Raw genomic sequence first — 17166 nt, 5'->3', positions numbered from 1 at the left:
CTGTGCATAAATGTAAAAGAACATGGAATGACAAATTTGGATAGTGTGGAAATGCAAATTTCTGGGTAAATAAAGAAAAATGCAAAAAAGTCACCACCATCTTCTTGGGAAACTATAGTCAGACACGCTGAGACTATGAACAGTGTTTGCATACCTCTGTCGCTCTGCTTTGTACGAGCTTGTAAGTTCATCAAAGAGTTTGCCGTTCATTTCCATTAAGGTTTTCAGCACGTTGTAAACCAGAGCTACGATGGTTCTAAATAAAACAAAAGGGATGTTTGAATCAAGTCCATGTAACAACACAAAAGCCATCCCAGAATATTGGGCTTTGCGTTAGAAAATGTGACGCACATTAAGTGAAATAGACATTTGAATAATTACTGTGCTCACACATTCAGGTTCCTGCGAGTATCAAACACAACATTTGCATTTAGCATAGGTCTGTGTATACACAATGCAAACTATACCTATGTGGAAAACAAAACAAGAAAAAAAGGAGTAGATGCCTTTATACTACTTTATTGTACATCTTGTATAGGATATACAGGGGTTTAGTGCAGAATACTGTCAGGCAGAGCCATGGCCAATCCGGATCAGCTTACCCATAACTCAACTTGCACCAGGCCCCCCACTATACCTCCTTCCCAAACCCGATAGGTTTATTTACCACCCGAACCAGAGACGGAAAAGACAGAAGGGACATCACCGGAAGCGAATTCCCCTTGAAAAAGGCTTTACACCGAAACAATGGGGTAATTCTCACTTTTTGGCGAGGGTATCTGCTTCCTTGTAGGAATGCACCGAATCCAGGATTCAGTTCGGGATTCAGCCTTTTTCAGCAGGATTCGGCCAAATCCTTCTGCCTGGCCGTACAAAATCCAAATCCTAATATGTAAATTAGGGGCGGGTAGGGAAATCATTTGACTTTTCGTCACAAAAGAAGAATTTTTTCCACTTTTTCCTTTCCTGCTCCTAATTTGCATATGCAAAATACAATTCGCCCGAATCGTTCACCAAGATTCGGCCGAATCCCAAATTGTGAATTTTATTTGGTGCATCCCCACTTCCTTGTAGTGCTTATATAATCTTATATAATACACAAAAGCCATGAATATCCTGTAAATTATATCCTTATAAACGGTGAGTTCTGATGTCATCAGTTATAAACGGTGAGTTCTGATGTCATTTCTGTCACATGACTCACTGAAACTTGTGTATTATAATAAATAAAGTACCCCCAGTTGCAAAATAAGAGGATATTAGAAGTTACCTCGGAGTTCCATGACCTGTATAAAAACACTCGGCCTTCGGCCTAGTACTTTTATATGGTCATGAAACTCCTCGGTAACTTATAATATCCTTATATTTTACAAGAGGGGGTACTTTATTCACTATATAATCTGGTTACAAAGTGGTGGTATGTGTGACAATTACTACAGATTTGGGACCTGTTATCCAGAATGCTCGGGACCTGGGGTTTCCGGATAAAGTATCTTTCCATAATTTGCATCTTCATACGTTGGCTCTTCACACTTTAAGTACTATTAGAAAATCATGTAAACATTAAATAAACCCAATAGGCTGGTTTTGCTTCCAATAAGGATTAATTATATCTTAGTTGGGATCAAGTACAAGCGACTGTTTTATTATTACAGAGAAAAAGGAAATCATTTTAAAAAATTTGGATAATTTGGATAAAATTGAGTCTATGGGAGATGGTTTATTGGTTATTCAGAGCTACAGATCTGGATGATGGGTTCTTGATAACAGGTTGCATATATGTAGTAATTGTCACATATACCACCAATTTGTAATTTGGCCATTGGAGAACATTCACCTATCCAAAGAAGAAAGTGAATGTCGTGCTGACTACTTGTCTGCTAATTATTAAAGCGATACAAACACATTCGTATAAAAATCATAGGAACATGTCCATATCTAGGAGATGCTGCACACCGAATAGTTTCCTCTAAAAGCCCCCACCCTTCATTAAGCCGACCCTCAGACACTGCTAAATGATCTTCTGTGTTGTTTCAGTGACAATGGCCTGGCGGAGGCGCAATCCTTCCATAGGCTAATCACAAATGAAAATGGACTGCAGCCTATCGAAGGATAGCTCCGTCCCCAGCGTCACCGAAGAAACGCGGAAGATCCGTTAGCTGTGTCAGAGCGTCGGGTCAATGAAGGTTCACGAGGCTGGGGGCGGCTTTGAGTTGCAAATATTCAGCGTGCAGCACCTCCTAGATATGGGCACATTCCACATGATTTTTCTAGGAACGTGTCATTATCGCTTTAAAGGGGAAGTCAAGTCTAAAATAGAATAAGGCAAGAAATGCTGTATTTTGTATACTAAACATAAACATGAACTTTCTGCACCACAAGTCTAATCAAATAAATGATTTATGCTTTCAAAGTTGGCCACAGGGGGTCACCATCTTGTAACTTTGTTAAACATCTTTGCAAGACCAAGACTGTGCACATGCTCAGTGTGGTCTGGGCTGTTTAGGGATCATCATAAATTATCAAAACAGCGCAAGTCAAAGAATATCTGCCAGAAGCGTATACAGCAAGACTCATTAATAATCAGAATATACAGTCTGCACTGGGTCCTGTGTTGTCATGTAATCTAATGTGGATTTTATAGTTTTTGTATCGTTTAATATTAACTTTCTCCAAACTCTGCAGAACCAGTGGCTGCAGCAAAATAATCCGCCAAATAGAAACCCAGTTCAAATCTGACTCCATGATCTTTGTCCCTACAGCTGGAGTTGTAAACAGTAAAGGGGATGTAAAGGCAAAAATAAAATCCAATACAAATCTCTTCACAGTCGCCGGATGCTCTACAGGGAAACAAACAAAGCTGCTTGAGTTCTGCATGGCTGGGAAGTAAGGCGGGGGCTCCCCCTGCTGTACATAAGTATGATTGTTTCCCTGCAGAGCAGTTAGGGACCGTCTGACAATTCCTATCCACAGCAGTAAATGAAGGGAGAATTTCACTGCATACAGTCAGGTTTCTTATAAAAACGGTACACATTTACAAGTATATTGGAGATAGGTTTCTTTTTGATTAAAGAAAGTAAAAATGGGATTTTATTTTTTGCCTTAACATGTCCTTTAAGTTATTTGTATATGTTTTGCAATTGAAAGTAGCTCTTGACTGTTCCTTTCTATTCTCTGCACTGATGGCTCAGACTGTTAATACCATGTAAGACAAGGCAGCTCATTAACAGACCTGTCTTTTGCAACAAATTTTAAAAATGAACAACCAGAATTTAGGTAAATGCTGCTTTCAGTAGCAAATTGTTTGTACAAAGAACATTTTTAATAAATGTATACTGGAAAGTTGCTTAGAACTAGGTTTTCTTTTATTAAGCACACTTTTATTTTGGGGTTGACTTGCCCTTTAAGTATATATTTCTTAGCAGAGTGTGAAGTCTATAAAGACGTGCGATCCTTTTACTAACACAGAGTGTTAATATCATTCCTTTAAAAGTTTGCTTTTATATTTGTGTAACGGAAATAGTAAGAGGTTTAATGAATCATTCCCTCGTTTTCTTTTAGCGACTCTGTATCTCTCAATAAACAGCGATCATGAATATAAATAAAATATGCATTTGGGAAATAGGCAAATTCTACAAAATATACGTTTGGAAACAGATCTTTGCCTCGGGTAATAGTGTTAAGGAGACCGACGTTTGTGAGTGTGGAATAAATGTACCAATTTAGAGAAAAACCTTTACGTACGGGTTCCAGTGTTCTTTGGAGATTTTGTACAAGCTACCAAACATGATTGGTAGAACTTTATCAATGTTTTCCTCGATCAGGCTGAGAATGTATTCATTGTTCCAGAAGTACAAGGCTCGTTCTGCCACCTGAAAAACATCCACAATGCAGCTAAAAAAATGTTTCTTTCCAAAGGAGAGAGGATTTCCATTCAATATATGCACAGATTTTCTCTATCACTTAAAGGTGAACTAAACCCTAAAAATGAATATGCCTAAAAATTCCATATTTTATATAGGAAAATTATTGCATCAGCCTAAAGTTTGAGCTTGTCAATAGCAGCAATGATCCAGGACTTCAAACTTGTCACAGGGGGTCACCATCTTGGAAAGTGTCTGTGACACTCACATGCTCAGTGGGCTCTGATTGGCTGTTGAGAAGCTAAGCTTAGGGCTCGTCACTAATTATCCAGCAGAAAATGAGCTTCCCTGGCTGTAATATAAGCTGATGCTACAGGTTTGCTGATTATTAAATTCTGATGCTAATTGCACTGGTTTCTGTGCTGCCATGTAGTAATTATCTGTATTAATTACTAATCAGCCTTATATTGTGACATTTCTATTCTATGTGTACTGTATATTGTGCGTGGCTCCCTAAGCTCAGTAAGTGAATGCAGCACAGAGCATATGCAGTGAATCAGCAGAAAAGAAGATGGGGAGCTACTGGGGCATCTTTGGAGACACAGATCTTTACTGCAAAAGGACTGTGGTTGCCTTGGGCTGGTACAGATGCCCAAAATATAATGTACAACATTTCTAGCTACTTCTTTAGTTAGGCTTTAGTTCTCCTTTAAAGTGTATAGAAATATCATGTCTGTCTTTTCCAGCCAAATGCTAAGTGCTTATGGGACTGGAGAGATATAATACAGATTCAGGAAGCTGCAAATGAGAGTTACATCCTATAAGCTCTGGTACAGCTGCTCCAGCTTTATTGCATGGAGCTTCTGCTGATGAACTAAAGGATTATTTAGATTTATTAAGCCCTTGTTAATGATCTAGTAACACACACAAACACCAACACACTGCTAATAAAAAAAGCTGAGGGCCATAGGCTGGGTTTAGAACTATATTTTATTTGCTCTGAATCCTTCGAGCACAGCTATATGGCAAATATTTAAAGTGCAGCCCTTTATCTAGCTCTTTCCTTTATACGATAAAGTATTGCTTTTACCCACCTGGAAATGAGAACTGGACACACATTTCGATATTTGTTTAAAAAGAGGTTCCTGAATCTTTTTAAACTGTGTTGGCTCAATTACGTCCAAAATTTCTTCTATTTCACCTAAAAACATCACCTATTAAAAAGACAAAAGAGGAGAAGCGATTAAGTACATTATGGGGTTATCAAAGGTTGAATGTTAAGAGTTTTTTTTTTATACCTCAAACTCAAATGAACTCGCACCTCGTTTCTTATTTAAGAAAAACCTTGAATGGAAAAAAACTCAATTCAGTGAGTGAGTGAAAATCAAAAAGTTGAGCTGATCCAGTTTTCGGCCAAAAAAAAACAAAAAAACTAACATCATCAAGGAACTCTGACATGGACTCCTACATGACCTCGACAGGTTGTAGATATTTTATTTTCAGGAATAATGGATCTTGAAAAATTCGAGTTTTTTAACCCGAAAATGTGAGTTTTGACTAAAATACCAATATCTGGAAAACCATCTAAAAAGCTCCAAATTAGAGGAAGGCCATCTCCCATAAAGCAAATATTCCATATTAAGCAAATAATTCTAATATGTGAAAATGATGTCCATTTTCTCTATACTAATAATAATACTACTACAGTAACATGTACTTGGTGTTAACTAAGCTGCATAAATTCATACTGGTGGCAAAACAGCACTATTGGATTTATTTAATGTTTAAACAATTTTTAGTAGACACTTATCCAGAAAACCCCAGATCCCAGTCATTCCGGGTTAATAGATATAGGATAATAGATATATACCTGTACAGGTATAGTACCTGTTTTCCAGAATGCTTGGGGGCTTGGGTTTTACAGATAACAGATCTTTTCATAATTTGGATCTTCATACCTTAAGTTTACTAGAAAATCATATAAACATTAAATAAACCTCATAGGCTGGTTTTGCTTTCAATAAGGATTAATTATATTTTAGTTGGGATCAAATAGAAGGGATTGTTATTATTACAGAGAAAAAGGAAATAATGCTTAAAAATTTTAAGTATTTGGTTAAAATGGAGTCTATGGGAAATGGCTCTTCCATAATTCTGAACTTTCTGGATAATGGTTTTCCAGTTAACAGATCCTGTAGTACCTGTAGTAAATTACAGTAATAGTGTTATATAGTTACCTCTTTCTGGCTGCATGTTTTTGGCCAGAACTTCAGTAATCCTCGTATAACCTGTAGGATAAAAAAAAAAAGAAGAGAAAATGTTTAAGCAACAAACTCACAATTTTAAGTAAACAATACCTTGGGGTATATTTATCAAAGAGTGAAGTTAATAGTGAAGTTCCGCCACTAGAGTAAAATTCCGCCACTCTCCATTCATTTCTATGGGATTTTTATAGGCGTTTATCAAAGGGTGAACTTTCACCCATTGATAAATACGCCTTTCAAAATCCCATAGAAATGAATTGAGAGCTGCGGAATTTCACGCTTTGATAAATTTACCCCCTAGTGTCTAGGTACTGCAGGTCTGGGACATAAAATATAATATGCAGGAAAGGTTTCCTGAAAAGCAAGGGTTAGAAACAAAGATAAAAGTGTTTTGTGTTTGATACAGCCTAGAAGACTACAACTAAAGCACAAAATGTGTGGCACAAATGTCTCCTATCATTAGCCCGGCTATTTTTAAAACAGGACGCATTTTATCGTGCCGGCGCCGCTTACTTGAAATTAAAACAAACCTTTTTTATTGCATTTTCTGTCTAAGCTCAGGATCCCAGTGTTGCTTTTGGCTGTTCTTTCCTCGAGGTGAACTATACTGTTTAGGTCACAGGGATTTTGTGAAGGTTTTCAGCTCTAGCTGCATGTGTACGTTAATAGACATTGGAATTTCGCTTCATATTTTAAATCTGCTTGCGCTCAGATGTTATATTTACCAAAAAAAATAAATACAAATAATAATTAAATTAAAAGAAAAAAATCCTACATCCCCATTAGAGGAATATTAAATGCCATGAGTGTTTGTTTAGAGTAGGCTGAGCATGAAATCCATGCCAATGATCACAGCTGCTGACCTTGAGGCAGATCCCCAGTTCCTGTTAAGCTAAATACATATAACAGTGCACGGCTTCCTTGTCTTCCTTTGCACCGTTTGCTTGGTGGGTTCCAGTATTAAAACAATGCAAAGCAGGAGTCATTTTATTTATAGGGAAAACACGCCAATTTTAAAGCACCAGTATACTGTAGCTTCACTTGTTATACATTACACATTAAAACCCACTGACATTTTAGCCAGAGCCAGCACTACACGGAATATAAACGGATACTGCTTTCAATAGCAATTCCATTTACTTTGGGCAGAGTTCTCATTTAATGGAACAGTAACATCAAAAAAATGAAAGTTTTTTTTAAAGTAATAGCAATTTAACCAGTGCAGACCAACACTGCATTATATGTGTGGGATTGCTTCAGAAAGACTACTATAGTTTATATAAACAAGCTGCTGTGTAGCCATGGGGGCAGCCATTCAAGCACAGGATACACAGTAGATAACAGATAAGTACTACTATAGTTTATATAAACAAGCTGCTGTGTAGCCATGGGGGCAGCCATTCAAGCACAGGATACACAGTAGATAACAGATAAGTACTACTATAGTTTATATAAACAAGCTGCTGTGTAGTCATGGGGGCAGCCATTCAAGTACAGGATACACAGTAGATAACAGATAAGTACTACTATAGTTTATATAAACAAGCTGCTGTGTAGCCATGGGGGCAGCCATTCAAACACAGGATACACAGTAGATAACAGATAAGTACTACTATAGTTTATATAAACAAGCTGCTGTGTAGCCATGGGGGCAACCATTCAAGCACAGGATACACAGTAGATAACAGATAAGTACTACTATAGTTTATATAAACAGGCTGCTGTGTAGCCATGGGGGCAGCCATTCAAGCACAGGATACACAGTAGATAACAGATAAGTACTACTATAGTTTATATAAACAAGCTGCTGTGTAGCCATGGGGGCAACCATTCAAGCACAGGATACACAGTAGATAACAGATAAGTACTACTATAGTTTATATAAACAAGCTGCTGTGTAGTCATGGGGGCAGCCATTCAAGTACAGGATACACAGTAGATAACAGATAAGTACTACTATAGTTTATATAAACAAGCTGCTGTGTAGCCATGGGGGCAGCCATTCAAACACAGGATACACAGTAGATAACAGATAAGTACTACTATAGTTTATATAAACAAGCTGCTGTGTAGCCATGGGGGCAACCATTCAAGCACAGGATACACAGTAGATAACAGATAAGTACTACTATAGTTTATATAAACAAGCTGCTGTGTAGCCATGGGGGCAGCCATTCAAGCACAGGACACACAGTAGATAACAGATGAGTACTACTATAGTTTATATAAACAAGCTGCTGTGTAGCCATGGGGGCAGCCATTCAAGCACAGGATACACAGTAGATAACAGATAAGTACTACTATAGTTTATATAAACAAGCTGCTGTGTAGCCATGGGGGCAACCATTCAAGCACAGGATACACAGTAGATAACAGATAAGTACTACTATAGTTTATATAAACAGGCTGCTGTGTAGCCATGGGGGCAGCCATTCAAGCACAGGATACACAGTAGATAACAGATAAGTACTACTATAGTTTATATAAACAAGCTGCTGTGTAGCCATGGGGGCAACCATTCAAGCACAGGATACACAGGAGATAAAAGATAAGTTCTGATGAATCCCATTGTATATTACAGAACTTATCTGTTATCTACTGTGTATCCTGTGCTTGAATAGCTGCCCCCATGGCTACACAGCAGCTTGTTTATATAAACTATAGTAGTACTTATCTGTTATCTACTGTGTATCCTGTGCTTGAATGGCTGCCCCCATGGCTACACAGCAGCTTGTTTATATAAACTATAGTAGTACTTACCTGTTATCTACTGTGTATCCTGTGCTTGAATGGCTGCCCCCATGGCTACAAAGCAGCTTATTTATATAAACTATAGCCGTCTGTCTAAAGCAAACACACAGCTTTTACAGGTGCATGCGAACATTTGTTAATTACTTTAACACTAATTTTTTGGTTTTACTGTTCCTTTAAGGCAGGGAGGCCCATGGGCCAAATGTGTCCCAACAAGAGAATAAAATGTCCTCAGCCTGCCCAAGAGATCTGTAGACCTCTTAGTACAGCTCAACCCTGCTGAACGGTATAGGACCAGTAACAAAAAAAATTTAAAAAAAAATTTGTTTCTACTAAACGAAAAAAATAAAAAACGAGAAAGAGTTTAGGAAATGGATACAGGTCTCTTTAAGCAAACACAGAGAACAGGTGAAAATAAAATATACAATTTAGACAACAACGTTTGGGAGTAGGAGTTACCAGGATTTTATGAGAAGACAAATCATAGCTTATTGTGCCATTAATTAAAAATGTTCCAATTAAGCTGGGGTGGAGGAGTTGTTTGCAGGAATATATTAAATAACACAGTAATAGTCAAAATGAAATTGAAAAGTAGCCCTCTAATGACTGTAGTGTATTCCTCACATGAATGCTGAACCCCAACAACAAGAAACAGTTGGTACATGAATGCCTGGGCCTTTATGTTCTTTCTGGGTAGGGTTTAGTTTTATATATATTAATAATATAGGTCTATTCATTGTATATAAAACAGCCAAATCAAGAAGGCTTTCTTTTAATTGTTACGATTCTGAAATTATGTATTATATATCTGCAATATATACAAATAATATTGAGGCAATGCAATTCTTAGGAATGAGAAATCAAGTGCATATTAATTTCCTGTAACACGTATAAATATTACCGAGTTCTGTTATGCCATATACTGATTTTGAATAAGGCTATGACGGATTGGTGGAACCCTGTAATAAGTATTTTAAATATGTTGTATTGCGATGTGTGTACCACTAGAGGACAATGTGATATGTGAATATATAAGGAAGCTGTAAATGTTCTTAAAGGGGAACTATTGCGAAAATGAAAATTAAATATAAGCTTCATCATACTGAAATAAGAAACTATCTAAATACAATCAATTAAAAATTCTGTACCAGTTATGAAATAATCAAGTTCATCTTCACTATTCCTCTCTCAGCATCTGTTTCATTCTCTCTTCATGTAGCAGTTGGGTGTCAGAATTAGTTATTTGAGTGAGCTCTAATACATCTGCTAGGAAAGGAGCCCCCCTATAAGATTTATTGGATCTAACTGTCAATGAATATCTGACACCAACTGCTGCATGAAGAGAGAATTAAGAGAAACAGATGCTGAGAGAGGGATAGTGAACATAAACTTGATTATTTCAGAAAGGATGCAGAATATGTATTTTGATTGTATTTACAAAGTTTCTTATTTCAGTATGAGGAAGCTTATATTAAAATTTTAATTTTCACTATAGTTCCCTTTTAAATGATACTTGTCAGCTTGAAAAAAGACCTGGCCGTATGTGAAAATAAAGGCAGTTTTATTCCTATAGAATGGGAGTGCTGTTACCTCTTTCAGTCAGTGTTTATTTCTCCCAGACAGGAGGTATTGCTTCCATCTAAACATGGGCAAACTGGGCTAAACAACTGTGTGGCCAAAACACATGGCCACTGGGAAAATGACTGCTTGCCATGACAGAATGTAATTAGTTTAACTGATTAAGGATGTGTGCAGATATGGGGATTATATACTAGACCCTGCATCAACAAAGAAAAAGATCTGTCAAAGAAGAGGTATAAAAATGTACGGTCTGAGTCTGTTGGACAAAGCAGCGCTTGTTCTACCCAGGGGCCGCACAGACGTTTCCCAAAAAGACAAATAAATGTTGTGCATTGTCAGAGATACTACAATTCTGAAGTAACTTAACTGGGAAGCGCTGGTTGGAGAGAGGGAAACTAACACTATTTGACCACCAGCAAATGAGGATAACAATGTATAAAGAGCAACTACTTAATGCTGGGGTGAAAAGTCATAGCTATTTAAATGGACACAATGTTGGATACATGTTGCAGTCTACATGTTGAATTTGTATAGTACTCCTTTCAGTAACGGTCTATATTAATGATAACCAGTGGCTCATGAACATCATGTTGTTCTCCAACCCCTTGGATGTTGCTCCCAGTGGCCTCAAAGCAGGAGCTCATTTTTGAATTCCTGGCTTGGAAGCGAGTTTTAATTGCATAAAAACTAAGTATAGTGCCAAGTAGAGTCTCCTGTAGGCTGCCAGTCCATATAGCGGCTACCAAATTGACAATCACAGCCCTTATTTGGCACCCCAAGGGACTTTTCATGCTTGTGTTGCTCCCCAACTCTTTTTACATTTGAATGTGAATGCAAAAAAGGTTGGGGACCCATGGTCTATATCAAGGACCATAGATGAGCAAAACCCAGGAGTTATGCACTGAGATAGCATCAATCCATGACATTCTGAAGAACAGTAAAGACTGAGAAGGCAAAATAATATATGTAGTTTGCTTAAACTAACTGCACTACCTTAAGGTTTTTGATTCCACAAGGAGTCTAAAAATGGCTGAGACACCTATGCCGGTGGGTACGAAACGCATAAGGTGGACCGTGTGGGGTCAGTATGTATCCAAACTTTAAACTTAAAACTATTGCAACTTTAAATAAAATTATATTTTTTTACCAATGAAAAAGCCTGGGGACACATATCTTTGGATATAACTGTGTTTATGCTGATTGCCTGTGAACTGGGGCAAGTCCCTTTGGCTTGGGATACATAGAAATCAGGTGTGGATTCCCAACTAAATAGTGATAAAAATGGCCGTACACAAAGATCTGCTTGTTTGCCAAATTCGCGTTATAAGCAGATCTTTTCCCATTTTGACCACCCATATCCTGAGCAAAATTGGGCCTGGGACCAACAATCAGGGGTGAATTGGCCATCTTTCTTAAAATGATGGATATATCTAGATACATATCTATATCTAGAGATACACACCCATATATCTATATCTAGAGATACACATATATATCTATATCTAGGGATACACATCTATATAAACCATCAAACAAACTGCACTCTCAGGACTTGTAGTGAGCAAACAAATGGTGATTTATTCAATGTTTTGGCTCTACATCGCAAGTTGTTTTCAGAAAGTGATGGCTGTGCACAAATACAAGACAATTTAAACCCTAAAAAGAAGCATAGGAATGACACTAAGGATATATACGTTGCCCACCTTTCACGTCATGAATGTTTTGATGCTTCTTTTTAGGGTTTAAATTGTATTGTATTTGTGCACAGCCATCACTTTCTGAAGATGGCTCGCGATGTAGAGCCGGAACGTTGAATTAATCACCATTTGTTTGCTCAATATAAGTACTGAGAGTGCGTTTTTTTCTGTTTACATTATCGATCTATTAACCGGATATATTCTCTAGAAAATAAAAATGTACCGCCATGGCTTTGTGCAAAAAAAAAAAAAAAAGTGGGTCTGTATATATTGTACACAAAAATACAGCAACAATACTTACTGGCTCTGTGAGAGCTGTGTCTTTCTCCAAGAACTGTACAACACAATATGCTAGCTGCAATCAGAAGAGAAAGCAAAACAAACAGCTATTAGCAGAATGTCATGACAAGTCTCTAGCACTTTAAGTAGACTGTATTAAAACAGGGAGGCTAATTGGTAACTCTGTGTCACATCATTTCATTGCAGTGGTTCATTCACCATAGAGGCATAGATAAAAACCAACAGCAAAAAAGTCAAGATGTCTTTACACATGCCCCACATTACTGACAAGTGTCTACTGCAATGAATGCTGCGGAAATGATTACAGGGTTGTTTACCTCTGAGTTAACTTTCAGCATGACGTAGAGAGTCATATTCTGATTTTCATTTTTTATTTGTGTATTTTTGAGGTTTTATTCAGCAGCTTTCCAGTTTCAGCAACTTGGTTGGCTAGCAACCATGCACTGATTTGAATAAGAGACTGGAACATGAATAGGAGAGGCCTGAACAGATGAGTAACAAAAAGTAGCAATAACAAAACATTTGTAGCCTTACAGAGAATTTGTTTTTTAGATGGGGTCAGAAGAACCAACTGAAAAGTTGCTTACACTTGGCTATTTTATAACATAATAAGTCAACTTAAAGGTGAACTACCCCTTTAATATGACACTACAACAAAAATAAAGAACAAACAATCTCTAGCAGACTTAGAACCCCTCACATATTGCCTTTCCCTAAGTATATAAGAGCTGGCTATTTCCCCTAAGCACCAAGTATACTAATGTCTGTCCCTCTAAATACATCTGAAAGTACTGCTGCCTCGCATTTCTGCTCTAATGAGGATATATAAAACTAGAGAAAGTGATGGAAGAGAGCCCTAAAAAAATGTGAAGCATATAATAGCATTAATAGTGGGTGGAAGAAACTCTGAATCACTGATGATTTATGCAACCTCATATTAAAGTCAATGGGACAAGTTGGGGCAGGTAACACATATATTTTTGAGTGCAAATTTATGCAGCTTTTACACATTAATTATAGTAGAATCTTACACTCTGCTACACACTGATAACACAGCTTTATAAAAACACGTTTCAACACGGTGTATCACAGAGTTAACCTGGTGATGTGGTGTATTACCCAGAGTTGTGGAGTCAGAGTCTTGGGGTTGGGAGCAATTTTGGAGTCAGAGTCGCCAAATAATGTACCGGCTCCGACTCCTAATAACTTTAAATACTTAAGATAATCAAATCAGATTTAAGAGCTTCTATGAAGGAGGATGTGGCAGAAGCAACTGTTTGTAAGAACAATACTTTAATAGCTGTTAAATACAATTCATAATTAACTAAACAGCGGGTTCAATTCATATGTAAGTGGTTTTAGGTTTTCCTATTGTTTTGGTTTATTTAGTCGAACTTTGATTTTGTTTTAGAATTGGTTTATATTTTAAAGCTATGGCAGTAATAACATGCCTTGTATGCTGTGTCCTAGCATTTTTAAGTAATATACGGTTAGCATGCACTGGGAAAAACTGAGCGTTTGCTTCAGAAAGACTACTATAGTAGCCATGGGGCAGCCATTCAAGCTGGAAAAAAGGCACAGGTTACATAGCACATAACAGACAAGCCCAGTCAAATACAATGGCGTTTTATCTGTTATCTGCTATGTAACCTGTGCCTTTTCTCCTTTTTTCCAGCATGAATGGCTTACCCCATGGCTACACAGCAGCTTGTTTATATAAACTATAGTAGTACTTATCTGTGTATCCTGTGCTTGAATGGCTGCCCCCATGGCTACACAGCACCTTGTTTATATAAACTATAGTAGTCTTTCTGAAGCAAACACACAGCTTTTACCAGTGCAGGGAAACACCATTATATTTTAATTACTTTGTTACACTTTCAGTTTTTGGTGTTTGTTCCTTTAAAAAACGGAGGAGTTGGAGTCTAAGGATTTATGTACCGACTCCATAGCCCTGGTATTACCATGCCACTATTACTAAGCTTTATAAATACGCACCCCGATATGCTTAAATTTCTGGCCATACAATATCTCTTGTAATACATACAATATCTCTTGTAATACACCGATACCTTTGAGTCAAGCTATATTTAATAAGTTATATAAAGGTTTGTGTTGTTGTGGCACTTACCTGTGCATGAAACAAGGCTAAACCCTTTGCTGTATGCATAGGAATCAGGACCTTCATGAGGAACTGCTTATGTTCAGATTTCAGCGGTAATGCAAATCCATTTATGATACTATGGATAAAACAGGATATTGAGAAACAATTAAAAACAAACCAATGTTTCTTCTCTACATGTGGCAAATACATTTTTTTACAACTTATTATGTACACACAACAAACAAGGATGGGGGCTTGGGCTAATAAATAAAAAGGCATAACTCCTTAGAGAAGTTGACTACACTACTAAAGCTTACTAAGGAATAAACTTGGTTACCCCTATAAGCAGGGTCACCCATCAGGGGGCACATCTTTACCAGGCCTGGGCCTAAAGGGGGGCCCAGCTGTGTTGCACTTTTCAAATTAGCCAGGCCCCCCTTGACACCGCAGAACCGCTGAAGTTCCGAAGACTCAAACTCCTGAAGTGCAGAAGACTCAAAGCCGCGAAAAGACCTGAAGCCGGGAAAATACCAAAAGCCAAAAACCTGAAGCTGCAAAAAGACCCGAAGACGCTAAAGGAGCCAATGCTGAAGCCACAAAAGGAGCCGAAGGTAAGTTCCAATGAACACCAATGTGTTGTTTTTATTTTATATAAACCTCTCGCCAATGTAATATTTTAATACTATATAGGCCCCTGGCGACAATGTTTTTTTTGTTTTGTTTTTTAATTTATAAGGGGGCCCTGGCCACCATATTTTTTTTTTGAAAACTTTTATGGGGGGCCCATGCACATTTTTTTTTTTCTAATGATCTTTTTTAAACTTGTATGGGGGCCCTGACCACCCATGTTTTTTTAAAAACTATGCGAGACCCTGGCCCGCCAATTTTTTTTTTTTTTTTTTTTAAACTTTAAATGGTGTTTTGAACAGTGGCTTTTTATAATGTGTGTATGTGTGTGTGGGGGAGGTTGATCGTTTTTAGTGCTGTCTTTGTGGCCTTTTTACTGTGGTGTGGACAGTATTCGGGGTGAGGCATGGGACCCAGAAAGTTTGTTGTACGGGGCCCCATGATTTCTGATGGCGTCCCTGCCTGTAAGTATGGCTGCCTTGTGCTGGGCATACTAAACGCACTTGTGTTCACTAGCAACAAAAAACAATAACGGAAAAGCTACAACACACAGAGCCAGGCTGCTCTTCTTACTGGATACAGTTAATGTTTGTGTGTTTGTGTCTATATAAACATATTATAGGTACAAACATGTTCTCAGTTACTTTATAATCAGTGGCACAATTCTTATGTGAAAGGAATGTTCTTTGATTTAGTCACTAACCTTGTTCTGAATAGAACAAACTCGGTTATTGTCTGCGTGCCCGAGAATAAAAGATGGCGCCTTATTGGCGGTATCACAGAAGAGAATCTTCTTCTTGCATTTAAGCTTAATCTACTTTAAGGGGCAAATTTATTAAAGATCGAGTTGAGTTTTCCATTAAATAATTTGAGTTTTAAAGCCAAAAATCGAATTTATTATCCCGCAAAGCTGGAAACCGTTCGAATCCGAAAATACACCATCTAAAACCTGTCAAGGTCATGTAGAAGTCACTGGCAGAGGTCCCTTGAACCATTTGAAGATGTTAATAGCTTTCATGATGTTCTAGGTTTTTTTTTTGGTGAGGTTGTTGACATCGAACTCGCTGATTTGAGTTTTTTCCATTCTACTTTTTTCATAAATTTGTACCCATTCAAGTTGGGAGTTCAAGCGAGGTATAAAAAAGCTCATATAACTCTAAAATTCAACCTTTGATAAATAGGCCCTAATTTAATTTAAAAAAAAACACAGGTAGATCAAGCCCTATTCATTGAACTCATTTTTGACAAAAGGGGGGTTGTTTAAAGGGGGGTGTTATATAATTGCCTGTTCTAAGGAACATTTTTAATTGGTCTTCATTATTGATTTATTTTTATAGTTTTTGAATGATTTGCCTTTCGAACTTTCAAAATGGGGACAGTTATCCCATCTAGAACAAATAAATGCTCTGTTAAGGTGGCCATAGACCAAAGATCGCTTGTTTCAATACACGTGTAGAGCTGAATCATCAGATATACAGAGAAACAATAGAATTCTACCTGTATCTGACGAATCAGCACTAACAGTGGCCGTTGTTCAGTTGCCTATTTTCCGACCAGCCGACCAAAATGAAAGCCTTTTTGCCAATGTTGGTCTGCTCGTCTCCCGCCATATGTATGGCCACCTTAAGGCTACAAATGTAATGTTATTGCTACTTTTTATTACTCGTATTTCTATTCAGGTCTCGCCTATTCATATCCCAGTCTCTTATTCACAACAATGCATGGTTGCTAGGGACCATAGCAAACAGGTTGCTGAAATTACAAACTGGAGAGTTGCTGAATAAGTTCCATCCTAAAGCGCTGGCTCTTTCCGAGAAGCACCATGACCAGGCAAAATGACTTGAGATGCACCTACACACCAATACTTAAAAAAAAAAAAAAAAAAATACTTGTTTCAGGATTGAAATTTTATATTGTAGAGTGAATTATTTGCAATGTAAACAGCGTAATTAAAAAATAAAAATCATATCATAAAAATA

At 37.5% G+C, this 17166-nt stretch overlaps 1 protein-coding gene across 1 annotated transcript in view; it reads right to left on the bottom strand.

Moving 5' to 3' along the window:
• ppp2r5b.L (protein phosphatase 2 regulatory subunit B', beta) overlaps window positions 1-17166 on the bottom strand; it is a 65848-nt gene that overhangs the window by 1263 nt on the left and 47419 nt on the right. The window contains 6 exon segments of the mRNA NM_001093031.1: window positions 155-256; window positions 3745-3872; window positions 4958-5077; window positions 6101-6151; window positions 12458-12511; window positions 14588-14696. Of these exon segments, the coding sequence (NP_001086500.1) occupies window positions 155-256; window positions 3745-3872; window positions 4958-5077; window positions 6101-6151; window positions 12458-12511; window positions 14588-14696 (564 nt within the window).

The sequence above is a fragment of the Xenopus laevis genome, chromosome 5L (assembly GCF_017654675.1).
Source record: "Xenopus laevis strain J_2021 chromosome 5L, Xenopus_laevis_v10.1, whole genome shotgun sequence".
NCBI classification, from domain to species: Eukaryota; Metazoa; Chordata; class Amphibia; order Anura; family Pipidae; genus Xenopus; species Xenopus laevis.
The sequence above is the reverse complement of the archived record's forward strand: the minus strand, read 5'-3'. Positions and strand labels throughout refer to the sequence as shown.